Below are 12,035 nucleotides of genomic sequence, written 5' to 3' on the forward strand. Positions count from 1 at the left end.
TTTCTAAATGGGAAGAAAAATCTATATCCATGTAAAGTATTTGTGGCCTCTTTCCCCTCAATGGTGATTGACCCCCTTGAACACAGAGAGCAGTGCTGTGTGTTGAGAACTGAGAACCGAAACCACAAAAATGAGGTGGCCAACTTGATGCTAAGAGAAAGAAGCCAGGTACAGAAAGCCACATGCTGTATGATTCCATTGATATGAAATGTCTAAAACAGGCATATCTCAGAGGCAGAAAGCAAACCATCGATTGCCAGGGTGGGAGGGGGTATGGGGAGTGATGCTGATGGCCACTGGGAATCTCACTGGGATGACAGAAATGTTCTAAAGCTGGATCATGGTGATTGTTGCACAACTGTACATTTATTAAAAATCGTTGAATTGTATATTTAAAATGGGTAAATTTTGTGTCCTGACAGTGACACCAGGACACAACTGCTGTCTCTCGCCTTTCCATAGAGGGGCTCCAGTGTGAGGACCTGGCTCATTCCTGACGCTTGTTTTCTGATGGATGCCTCTCCTTGTCTGTCACCCAGGTGTACTTGGGCACTGTGCTCGCTGTGGTTGTTATTTTGACGGGGATCTTCGCGTACTACCAAGAGGCGAAAAGCACCAACATCATGGCCAGCTTCAGTAAGATGATCCCGCAGGTGAGTGGCAGCCGCTTGTCTCTGGCCTCTTTGTGGCTTCAGGTGAGGAAGCATCAGATGAGGAGGAGAGCGGTGCCTTGGAGGCGAGGGTTGGCGCTCAATCCCTGGCCCTGTCCTTTGCTGACTGAGCAGTCTTGGAAAAGTAACCTAATGTCTCTGAACCCCCATTTCCTCCCAGGGTTTTGAGATGATCAGTGAGGTAAGAGATAAGAACATGCTCAGTCAAGAGTAAAGTAGAACAGAAACACGGGCCATTCAGAACCTCTTCTGTTCCTGCTCTTAAGCATTGGTGAGCTGCTGGGAGAAAAGTGATTCAGAAGGTTCCCAGAGCAGCTGTAGGAGCTCAGGAGTGACCACCAGTAGCCAAGGAGATCAAACTGTGATTCTTTATCTGTGACCATTTCTGAGCCTCACTGCATGTTGCCCAAAATGCTCTCAGCCTAGGAAGTCCACTGCTCCCCGTTCCCACAGGAACCCCTGGCAGGTGTCCTTAGAGTCTGTGCTCCGCCCTCAGCACAGCAGTAAACCACACTCTCATCTTGCCCACGGAGCTGCCAGCTGGACAGGATTCCAGGTGGAATCCTCTATGCTAAGAAGTGGGAAATCCACTTGTACTCCATTAGTTTTCCTGACCTGAGCAAGATTATTAAACCCTTCGGCTCAGCCTTCAGGATTCTTCCTGGACACCCCGGCAAAGATCACTGATCCTTGACGGCTTCCCTTTCCCTCAGGCCCGGGGCTGTCGCTGTGCTAGATCTGCTCATGGCAGCATTTTCTGGTTTCAAGAACACCTGTGAGCTCCTCGTCAGTAAGGACCCCAAATAAAGATGTCTCATTTCATTGTTTGCCATTCTGACCGCTGTGGATTCCGGTGCATCGGCATCTGATCCTGAGATTTGGGGGTGTGGGTGAAGGAGGGTTAGCAGCACTCCAGAATCTGAGGCATCTGTCACATTTTTTTTTTTCACAGCAAGCTCTTGTCATTCGAGATTCAGAAAAGAAGACCATCCCTGCTGAGCAGCTGGTGGTGGGGGACATAGTGGAGATTAAAGGAGGAGACCAGGTCCCCGCGGACGTCCGCGTGCTGACTGCTCAGGGCTGTAAGGTGAGTGGCATGGGCCCCTCAAGGGTCATGCTTGTAGCAAGCTGGCGTCCGTCATCTTTCCAGGTTTCAGTACGTGGGGTGGCAGGAAATAAGATGCCTCATTTTGAACTTTTTTCAAAATTCCTTCTAGGTCGACAATTCATCTCTCACTGGGGAATCTGAGCCCCAGGCCCGGTCCTGTGAGTTCACCCATGACAATGCCCTGGAAACAAAGAACATCTGCTTCTATTCCACAACATGCCTGGAAGGTAAGTCCTGCTAGCTCTCGGACTGTGTGCCCTGCAGGTCATGTCTCCTTCCTCAGAGCCTTGTGCTTTTGTTTCTATTATCTCTTGTACAAACTCTTCTAAGAGAATGGAATTAAAGAGCCCAGAGAACTAATATTTGGCCTTTGTAATGTCATGTGCTAATTGATCATGTAAGCCACCAAAGATAGGACTGTAGCAGGTTGTGGTCCTCCCCTAGCTGAGGATCCCTGGAATAAAATGTCTACTTCACCTGTAGGCACAGCGACTGGCATGGTCATTAACACGGGTGACCGCACCATCATTGGTCAGATCGCCTCACTGGCTTCAGGAGTCGGAAATGAGAAGACGCCCATTGCCATTGAGATCGAGCACTTTGTTCATATCGTGGCAGGAGTGGCTGTCTCCATCGGCATCCTTTTCTTCATCATCGCTATGTCCATGCAGTATTATATCTTGGACTCCATCATCTTCCTCATTGGCATCACTGTGGCCAATGTGCCTGAGGGTCTCCTGGCCACTGTCACTGTGAGTCCATGCTGTTAGGTGGCCTGCACCCTGACCCTGTTATCACAGCCATTCAGCTGGGCTAGGGGAGAGCCCCCTGCAAACTGAGTCTCTTCCATCTTCAGAGCCACACTTCCTCCCCATCAGGGACAGCCCTTCGACGTTCTGAGTAGACTGTTTCTTAGAGGGACAAAAGGAATGCGATATTGTTAATATCTGAATACACTGTCCTTGAAACCTTTATATTTTCATTTTCAGGAGATCTATCTGCAAACCATGTATGTTACTTGCCCCTTAAGATACAGATAAAACATATTCGAACCACCACTTGCAGATTTTCTAGAAGCCTGATGCCTTTGCCACATTTCTACATTTCCTAAAAAGGAAAAAAAAAAGTTCTTTGGAAGTTTCTATAACTTAGGAACTCAGGAACATTGTCTACCTCCCTTCTTTTTCCTCTCAGACACACATATGCACACATGTGCATGCACATGCGCACATGCACACATTCCTCCCATTTTTTTGCAAAGCAGTTCAGCCCTTTGCTGCCCCTACTTTGGGTCTCCCTCAGTAAGGGCGCTTCCAATTCATCCTTAAACAAACCCCTGCCCCAGTCTCTGCTGTGGAGGCCCTGTGGGGTGGGGAAGAGGAGATCCATATTCCTAGTTCTGTAGAAAGGCAGCCTCCACGATCATTGGCCTGGTGTTGTTCTGAGCAAAGAGAGAGGAGTTTGTAAACCCCAGTTCTTCTAACTCCAGCAGATAATAGTTTTAAAAAACTGGAGTCAGAATAACACTTTGGATCTTGGTGTTTAAAATACAGTGCTAAGAATCTAAAATGTGGAGCTCTCAAATGAAACACACGCTCATTGATTCTCCAGATCAACAGGTGGGCCCTTTGGGACAAGCCCTTCGGCACACACCAGTCAAAACCCTCTTGAGTATTCGTGCTTGTGAATGACGGGCCAGGGGGCCAGCACCCCCTTGATAATCATGTGTGAGCTCTGGTCACATCTCGCCTGGCTCTGCCACCTGTGGGTCCCTCACCATCATTTTCTTCAAGGGGTGATGGGACAAATAAAACATCTCATATTTAATAAGAGGACTGTGGCGAACAGGGCTTTATAGGGTTTATTAGCCACCGGGTAGGTTTGTGGCATCTGTAACTGTCCCTCTGTCCTGAAACTAGTCCTTCTCTAGCTACTTCTGTGTTAATGGACCTGAGTCAAAATGGTTTTCCTCAAAGCTTCCTCTCTCTCTCATCTAGGTTACTCTGTCACTGACGGCGAAACGGATGGCGAAGAAGAACTGCCTGGTCAAGAACCTAGAGGCTGTGGAGACACTGGGCTCCACCTCCATCATTTGTTCAGACAAGACTGGGACTCTGACCCAGAACAGGATGACTGTGGCCCATCTGTGGTTTGACAACCAGATCTTCATGGCTGACACTAGCGAAAGCCATTCAAGTAAGTCTTGTGGAGCATTCAGTATAGCCCGTGCCGTGGACTCCTGCAGTGGGTGCTAAGCTGAACATGGTGGTGGCCCTGGTCTGCAGTCTCAGAGAGCTGCTTGAATAGTATGGTTCGCAAAGAGTGGCCTGGCCTACAGCATCCTCTGCTCTTCTGTTTTCTAGATCAAGTCTTTGATCAAAGCTCCGAAACCTGGGCCTCCTTATCAAAGATAATAACATTGTGTAACCGAGCTGAATTCAAACCAGGACAGGAAAGCGTCCCAATCATGAAGGTAAAGCTTCTGCGTCACTTGGTCTTAAATCCCAGCCAGTTTGAAGTCACTTTCTCTGTTCTGATTTGGTGCTTGATTTAATCTCTCCGAGTGAACTTTGTACTAGTAAGAGCCAGTCTGACTCACAAGACCTGCAGAAAATTTTCTTCATTAACTAACTTTGAGAAATCAGAGATGTCTAAAATTTCTCAGCACACTGATTTAGATCTTTTGATAATTGTGTCTCATTCCAGAAAATAAATGTGCTGCCTTTAAGTGACTTTCCTAATTTCTTTACCAGCTAAGGAGATATCATCAAAGCATCTTTATTACATAAATGCCACTCACTGAAGCTTGAAATGTAATTGGGAATTGGGTGGAAATAGAAGGACTGATCTCAGAACGTACTCCCTTGGCAGCAGATGGAGCCCTGAGGGGTCCTGGAATACTGGAATATGCACAGACAAACTCCTCTTCTCCCTCTCATGGGGTCACGGCATCCGTGTTCTCCTGGCGTGTCTATTTGCCATCTGTTTCCTTCATTGACTCTTTCTCTTTATTAAATTGTTTATTTGCTTTTCTTTCTCTATCAGACAGCTTATCAATTCTCTTTCTGGCCAGTCACTTCCTTGTCTGCATCTGTCAATCCCTATCTCTAGTTCTGGTTTCTGACGCAGACTCCACGGATCTCCAGCCACCTGCATGTTTATACTTGGAAATTTTGCCATGTTAGACTCTCAGCAAATCGTACTTGTGTCTTGCACCTGTATCCAACTTGGCTCCAAGTCAATGTCTTGTCCCAAATGTCCTGTTTTTCTGTGACATAACCATTTTACTTATCACCAAAGTCAGAACTTTTGGAAGTCATTTTTAACTTTCTCCTTCCCTAATATCTAGTGAATCACCAAGTCTTATTGTTCTTGCTTCAAAATATCTATGACTTTGTATTTCTATTATCACCAATATGTAAATAATTGTACTAACCTCTTAATCAGCCTCCATGATTCCAGTTTAACCCTCTTTATATTTCCCTCTTTGTATTTATTTCCATAAATACTTCATTAGATGAAATACATCACCTGACTTTACTCAAAAACTTTCCTCCTGTAGTTTCTGCTTCTCAAGTCCAGACCTTGGCCTGCCCCAGCCCATCAGGGCCCTCTCTGTGTGACCATATCCACCTGCCCTGACCAGAGACTCTTTCCCACCATGCCTTCATTCATGGCTTCCTGGTTTCTAGAAGGCTTTCTTCTACTGTTCTGTCAATAACCCACCTGTCTTTCAAGATCTAGTTCACAGCCACTTTTTTCATGACACCCTCCAGCCCTCATAAAGCTCTAATTTTTTTGAACCATAGTGCCTGTCGGCAACACCGTTTAGTCTGACACTTTGACCAGGTCTCAAATCAGTCACTAATTGTGATGTAATCAATTTTTCTCTCTAGTTTGATGGTAAACTTAGTCATTGAAAATAATCACAAATAACCAAACCAGAGTATGTGCTGCAAATACTTGTTTCTCTCTTTTGATTCTCAGAAAGTTGTGGTTGGAGATGCTTCAGAAACAGCTCTTTTGAAATTCTCAGAGGTCATTTTGGGCGATGTGATGGAAATTAGAAAGAGAAACCACAAAGTGGCTGAAATCCCTTTTAACTCGACTAATAAATTTCAGGTGAGTTTTTTCTCCCAACTAAATCTTTGTCTTCACTAGAATGGCATTTCTACCTGTAAGTATCCTTTGGATGGCTTCTATTTTGAATGATGCTTGACTTCAGAAACAGTCCCTGGGGATGCAGGGCCCGGGCATCAAGGAGACCCAGAGCGGGTTTCCTCTGCCCACTTCCTTCCTTTGTTTGAAGTCAGAAGAGAAAAAGAGAAAGGTGGGTATCTTGTCAGGGTCTGGCTATTCCTGTGAGTGATCTAGCTGTATTACGTACACACTCACAAACACACCACTACCAGCACACCTCTGCTGAGTGACTTTTACACAAACGAGGAGCAAGGCCCACATCCCAGAGACTAGGCGCAAGGGTGCGAGTGGGGAGAGCCGACACTCCCGGAGTTCACTGCGCCCTGGTCTGCATCAGGCACTCTATGCACTTCATCCCACTTGGTCCTCAGAGTAAGCCTGTGACGTAGGACTAAAAATAATCCCGATCTCTAGGTGAGGAAACAGGTCCTTAGGAAGGAGCAGAGTCACACAAGCATCTAATGGCACAACCAGTTTGCACATCTTTTTGACTCCCAAGTCCATGCTTTCTCTACCGCAACACAGAGGCAGGTGTTTACTTCAGGCCATGTGAGCAGCCTTGCCCTTTGCAAAGACCAGTGAGTGGTCTCTCAGGCGGCCAGTCACGCTGAGCTCCAGGACTGTCCTCTGCCCCTGGGAGGAATTTCCTTTCCATCCATCGCTTGGGAAGAAGTGGCCTCCTTGCCTCATTGTCTCCGCTCCTTCTAGGGGTGACCCACGTTCAGCCCTCCCCATCCTCCTCATGTTAGGACAAATGACAATTTATTGCCCAAGGTATGGATGCAGGTGGGATTTCCCATAGACACCAAGTCTGAGAGCAGGGCATCAAGACTTGGCCTCTGTATGACAGGAGAGTTTATGAACAGGATAAGCATGTTTGTAAAAGTTTCTGATGATTACTCAAACATTTTGTTTGGATGGAGTTTAGGATTGAAAAAGAACTGTTTGTGTTGCAAACATCTTTGTGGATAATGGGCTAATAAAGAATTGCAGTTTGCCAAATAGACATCAAAAACATATGATATAAAACGTTAAAGCCAGGAAATCAGACCTCTTGTTCAGAATGTAAATGAAAGTCGAATGAGTAACAATCTTAGAATTACAGTTGCAGTGGTAGCTATTATGTGCCAATTCCCACGTGTATTAAGTCACTCATTCTCACAACAGCAGGTAAGTGGAGAGTGAGGGAACTGAGAGCAGAGCACCATCACACAGCCAGTAAGGGCCAGGGCCAGGATTCAAACGGAGCCAGGGAGTCTGTGCTCTGAAGTACTAGTTTGATTGACCTTCTGGTCAGAAACAAGACTCCAGGTCCTGCTGGGTCTCCGTCTACCAGGAACGGCTTCCTTGTCATGTGAGAAGCAGGTTCCCCAAGGCCTCACCTACCAAATGCTGAGGGAGAAAGCAGGCTTCGCAGAGTCGGGACTGGAAAGGAGAGGGTCCCGTATGGGTCCCTGCAGAAGAGATCAAACAGCCTCTTCGGAGCTGTTAGGGCCCCTCTGCTGCTGACATGAGCAACACGCAGCCCTCGACCAGGACCCTTAGTGGCCCTGACCTTAGAAGGTCTCCAGGGTATCATTCAACCCAAGGAAACAAAGTGGAGTCTTTGCCTTGTTGACCTTAGGCTAGCAATTCCCCAAATTAAGACTGTATAAAAATATTTTCAGTAGTTTATGGCAAATGGGAAGATTGGGACAATATTTTATGAAGTTTTATATTAAGATGAATACATTTAATTTAAAAGATCATCCTTTATTTCTTACGCAGTTAGGGCAGGGACCCTGGAGCCTGCTGGCCTGAATTCAGATCCCAGGGCAGCCACCTGCTAGGGTATGACCTTGCTCAAGTCACTTCAGCGTCCTTCCCTGTCAGGGTGACAATACTCACAGCTTGGGCTAGTTTTGAGAATTAAATGGGTCACTGTATGAGGCACTTAAAACAGTACACACTAAAAAAGTGTTTATTATGCCTACTTTTTAAATATTAAAATGTCCTATCTTTGAGAAAATAATAGTAAAAATAGATGGGAGGTTTAGTTTTGGTTTTGGTCGGTTAGTTGGGGTTTTTTTTAATGTGTTTCCTTGACCATGAAAAAAACGCTGGCAACCCTATGTTTGCCATTTATTTTTTTGTACTCACCTCTGATATCCAAAAGTCTGAGAACTACTAATGTAGAATCAACTGACAGACCCTGATGGTAGAAAGTTTCTCTGTAACTTAATTCATTCTCTTCCTGAAATTCCTTTGAAGGGCTTAGACGAGTATCTGGTATAAAATAAAGGCTACATAGACTTAGCCACTTTATCATCATCTATAATTTTTTTCACATTTTTCCTTATTACTTATTAGGATGAATCTAGAAATGGAATCACTAGATCAAAGGATATAGATGTTAACACGGTGACACCTATTTCTTGCCAGTCTTCCTGGAAGCCTGCCCCTGAGATGCCCACTTCCTCACAGGCCCCTACCCCCACCCCCACCCCATTTTCTTTCACATCCAGGCGGTTAAACCGGATCAATTCGGGGATGAGGAGGGACACGGCTCCTGCCGCCCTCAGGGGGTCTGAGCTCCGAACAGCTTGGGTCTGAAGGCTGCTCCTCACAGTAGGGTGGCAGAGACAGGAGGTGAGGTGAGATGGCTCAGCTGCCACCCCACCAGGCACTCCAGAGATCTTACTCCAGTTAGGAGATGTCATGACCAATAGCCACATTTTGCCTCCCTACAGCAGCCAGGTTCTGCTTGGAAGACAGTCTCCACTTAGTTCGAATGCAAACTCAGGGTTCGCCCTGGGCTTGGACTAAGTCTAGATCTCTGCATATTTTGTGGCCACAAAGTAAAAAGTGTAAAACACACCTGTAGAAACTACTCCTCCTTTACACTTAAAGGGTAAGAGTCCAGCAAAGGCAAAGGATGTTTTGGGTCGTCTTGTCATGTTCCTAATCAAAGGAACTGCACAGCCTAGGCCCTTAGCAGTAGTGATGCGTCACTGCCGCATAGCCTGCTGTACTTACCACCTCAATCCCTTCCCTCCAGCTCTCCATACACAGGACGGATGACCCCAGTGACAAGCGCTTCCTCCTGGTGATGAAAGGGGCCCCGGAAAGGGTCTTAGAGAAGTGCAGCACCATCATGGTCAGCGGCCGGGAGCAGCCTCTGGACAGGAGCACGGCAGAGGCCTTCCACACGGCCTACATGGAGCTGGGGGGCCTGGGCGAGCGCGTGCTGGGTGAGCGCTCAGCGGCAGAGCCATCCTCCATCACCTGTGAGGTGGGAGGCTCCAGGCCAGGCCAGGGCACAAGATGAGACAGCTTATATCTAGCAAGTAGCTGTGGTATCCACAGGACTCATGGGAAGAAGAATACGGGGTGCATATAAGAGAATCTGTGTGATAGCCCTGAGCATGGGGTCTCTCCCCGCGAAGGAGACTCTGGGGAGAGTTTATAGAAGGAGTTACATTTTAACCTGGGCCTTGAATGACAGCCTTTGAAGGGAAGCAGGGGGAAGCATTCACAGGTGAGGAAGCAGGCCAGAGCACACAGGCAGGAATGGATGGGTATGCACACATGGCCAGCAGGCCTGTCTATGTTGAGCTTGGCAGGTAGATGAGATGACATAGTCATGGGAAATAGGCCTGGAAAGAGCAATGAGTCGTGATGCCACATGCCTAATGGGGCAGGGACAGGGTTTCATTCTGCAGTCAGTGCGCAGCCGCCAAAGGCCATGTGGCAGGGGACAGATCAGGCACAGCGACAGCGAGAGGAGAGGTGTGAGGCTCAGTGGAGGTGGTTGCCCCCACTCAGGTGAAAGAGCAATGGGAATAGGAGAGGGGTCAGATACACGAGCCTTCATGGAGGCAGACCTGGTTAAGCTAGGCAGCTGATTAGAGGAGAAAAGCGTTTTTTAAAAAATGTTGAAGTTTTCCTCTTAGTAATGAGGGAACAAATACTGCCAGTCACAGAAATGGAACATTACAGGTGGAATGAACTACAGAAATACAAGCACTGTGACAGGAGCCTAGCTGGGTAACGTAAGCGGTAACGTGGCGCATGTTCTTTGTGGGAGTGGTAGGCTCACAGAACACTACCTCTGAACTACAGAGTGATGGATTCAAGGTGACAGAAGTTCATGGCTGATGATATGGCTCATTAAACATCATGAAAATTCTTGCCAATAGAGATGGAATCTGTGGAATGTGTATTTTTAAAGGATATTTGAGTCTGTAAAGCAAATGAAGTATGTAAATGAGACCATAATGCTCTGAGCATGCCTTGAATAACCCATGGCACCCGGCAGTCTTTGCAGTGCAGGACTGATGCGCATCTGACTAGAGCCGCTCCAGGAGCCTCGTGTCTGACCTCTCAAAGTCTGGCTTCACTGAGATGTGTAAAGCAGTGGGCCATGCTGAGAATACATTTGATGTAAAGCTTATGAGACAGTCGTGGGGTCACAGAACCTCTTCTGCTCAACCTGTAGAGGCAGATGCCTTCCAAGTAACGAAATGTCCTCTGCTCCTAACTGCCTTGCTCCCACCATCCTCTTGATTAAAGGCTGAGCTTCACACCATTGCCCAGATGCCCCCAGAGGCTTCCCCAGTCTGTGCAGTAGCTCATTTGTTTTCTCTGCCAAATTGGCATTCCCACCAGTAGGCCTCCCTTCCTTCCCTGGTAATGTCTGTCCCCTCTTAAGAGACAGCTCCCGGTGATGCCTCGGTGAGGGAGGCCCTCCCCGATTCCCCAGCAGCAGCAGAACTCCACTCCATAGTGCTCACCATGGTTCATTATGCTTTATCTCGTTAAAGCACACGAAACTAGAGCATCTTCAGAAGGAAAGGCTGGGCACTCTTGGTCTTTATATCCCTAGAACATGACAGAGAACCTGATGCCCACACAGTCAATTATTTTTGGGTGAAATACATCTTTCCTAAAAGCAACATGCATTAGGGAATTGAAAGAACTAAACCAGCCTAGTATACTTAATCTAAAGCATTAGTAAAATAGTGAAGAACTGAGAGTGTGTGAAAATGTTCTTCCTTGGCTGTTGTCATCTTTACCCTGGTTCATTGACTCGCGAATTCATGCCCCTTCCAGGTTTCTGTCATTTCTACCTGCCAGCAGATGAGTTTCCAGAAACCTACTCATTTGATATAGATGCCATGAACTTTCCTACATCCAACCTCTGTTTTGTGGGGCTCTTGTCAATGATTGACCCCCCTCGGTCCACTGTTCCTGACGCAGTCACCAAATGCCGGAGCGCAGGAATCAAGGTGAGAGTTATTTTCCTGACTTAAGATTCTCCATTTCAATTATATCCCTGAGAATATTTGTCATACAAAATAGTATTTAGGTCTCTTCAAGTAAATATCATAATTCCCCTTTTTTTTATCCCTATCTTCACCATAATAGATTTTGGTAACCAATAAAAGCAAAATGACTGTGTCGTGTGGAGTAAACCACAATAGTAGCTGCAGTGAGAACTGCCACAAGGTGACCGTATCTTACCCTAGACTATGACAGACAATAAAAGGTTTTGTGACTCAGCTTTGAGGTCCAGACTCCATAAGCCATTACCTTCATGATACTGAAGCCAAAATATTAATCCCTTACCAGGTGATAATGTGCTAAGCAGCATGAGGCTGTCCCAAGTAGATGGCTACCAGCCCTTTCACAAAAAATGTGATGTCCTCTAATGTCAGGGGAGGAAATGTAAGACGCTCATAGCAGAACAATAGGATCAGTGTGTCCTTTGAAGACAGTTGTGTCTTTGATCTAGAGATCCAAGGACTGCCCGAAAGGGCAGACCACAATAATCACTAACCTTCTTCTACCAGATTATGGTCAAGTAGGCAATACTGAATTGTCCCTACACTGGCCAGCTGGGTTCTCATTGTGTAAATGCCTCTCTCATTTTGTTCCAGGTTATTATGGTTACAGGCGATCATCCAATCACAGCCAAAGCTATTGCCAAGAGCGTAGGTATCATTTCAGCTAACAGTGAGACAGTGGAAGACATTGCAAAACGTCTCAACATTGCTGTGGAACAAGTCAACAAACGG

The 12,035-nt window shown here is 46.5% G+C and overlaps 1 protein-coding gene across 2 annotated transcripts in view; it reads left to right on the forward strand.

The window, feature by feature from the left end:
* ATP12A (ATPase H+/K+ transporting non-gastric alpha2 subunit) overlaps window positions 1–12,035 on the forward strand; it is a 31,201-nt gene that overhangs the window by 12,995 nt on the left and 6,171 nt on the right. For both annotated transcript variants that reach the window (XR_012125374.1, XM_073222305.1), the window contains exons 5-14: window positions 540–653; window positions 1,624–1,758; window positions 1,889–2,006; window positions 2,263–2,531; window positions 3,777–3,975; window positions 4,143–4,252; window positions 5,767–5,901; window positions 9,017–9,209; window positions 11,071–11,246; window positions 11,898–12,034. Coding sequence is in view for 1 of the 2 variants with exons in the window: in XM_073222305.1 (XP_073078406.1) it covers window positions 540–653; window positions 1,624–1,758; window positions 1,889–2,006; window positions 2,263–2,531; window positions 3,777–3,975; window positions 4,143–4,252; window positions 5,767–5,901; window positions 9,017–9,209; window positions 11,071–11,246; window positions 11,898–12,034 (1,586 nt within the window). In the remaining variant the exon portion in view is untranslated. The remainder of the gene's footprint in view (window positions 1–539; window positions 654–1,623; window positions 1,759–1,888; window positions 2,007–2,262; window positions 2,532–3,776; window positions 3,976–4,142; window positions 4,253–5,766; window positions 5,902–9,016; window positions 9,210–11,070; window positions 11,247–11,897; window position 12,035) is intronic.

This window comes from Manis javanica, chromosome 1, assembly GCF_040802235.1.
Source record: "Manis javanica isolate MJ-LG chromosome 1, MJ_LKY, whole genome shotgun sequence".
Classification (NCBI taxonomy): domain Eukaryota; kingdom Metazoa; phylum Chordata; class Mammalia; order Pholidota; family Manidae; genus Manis; species Manis javanica.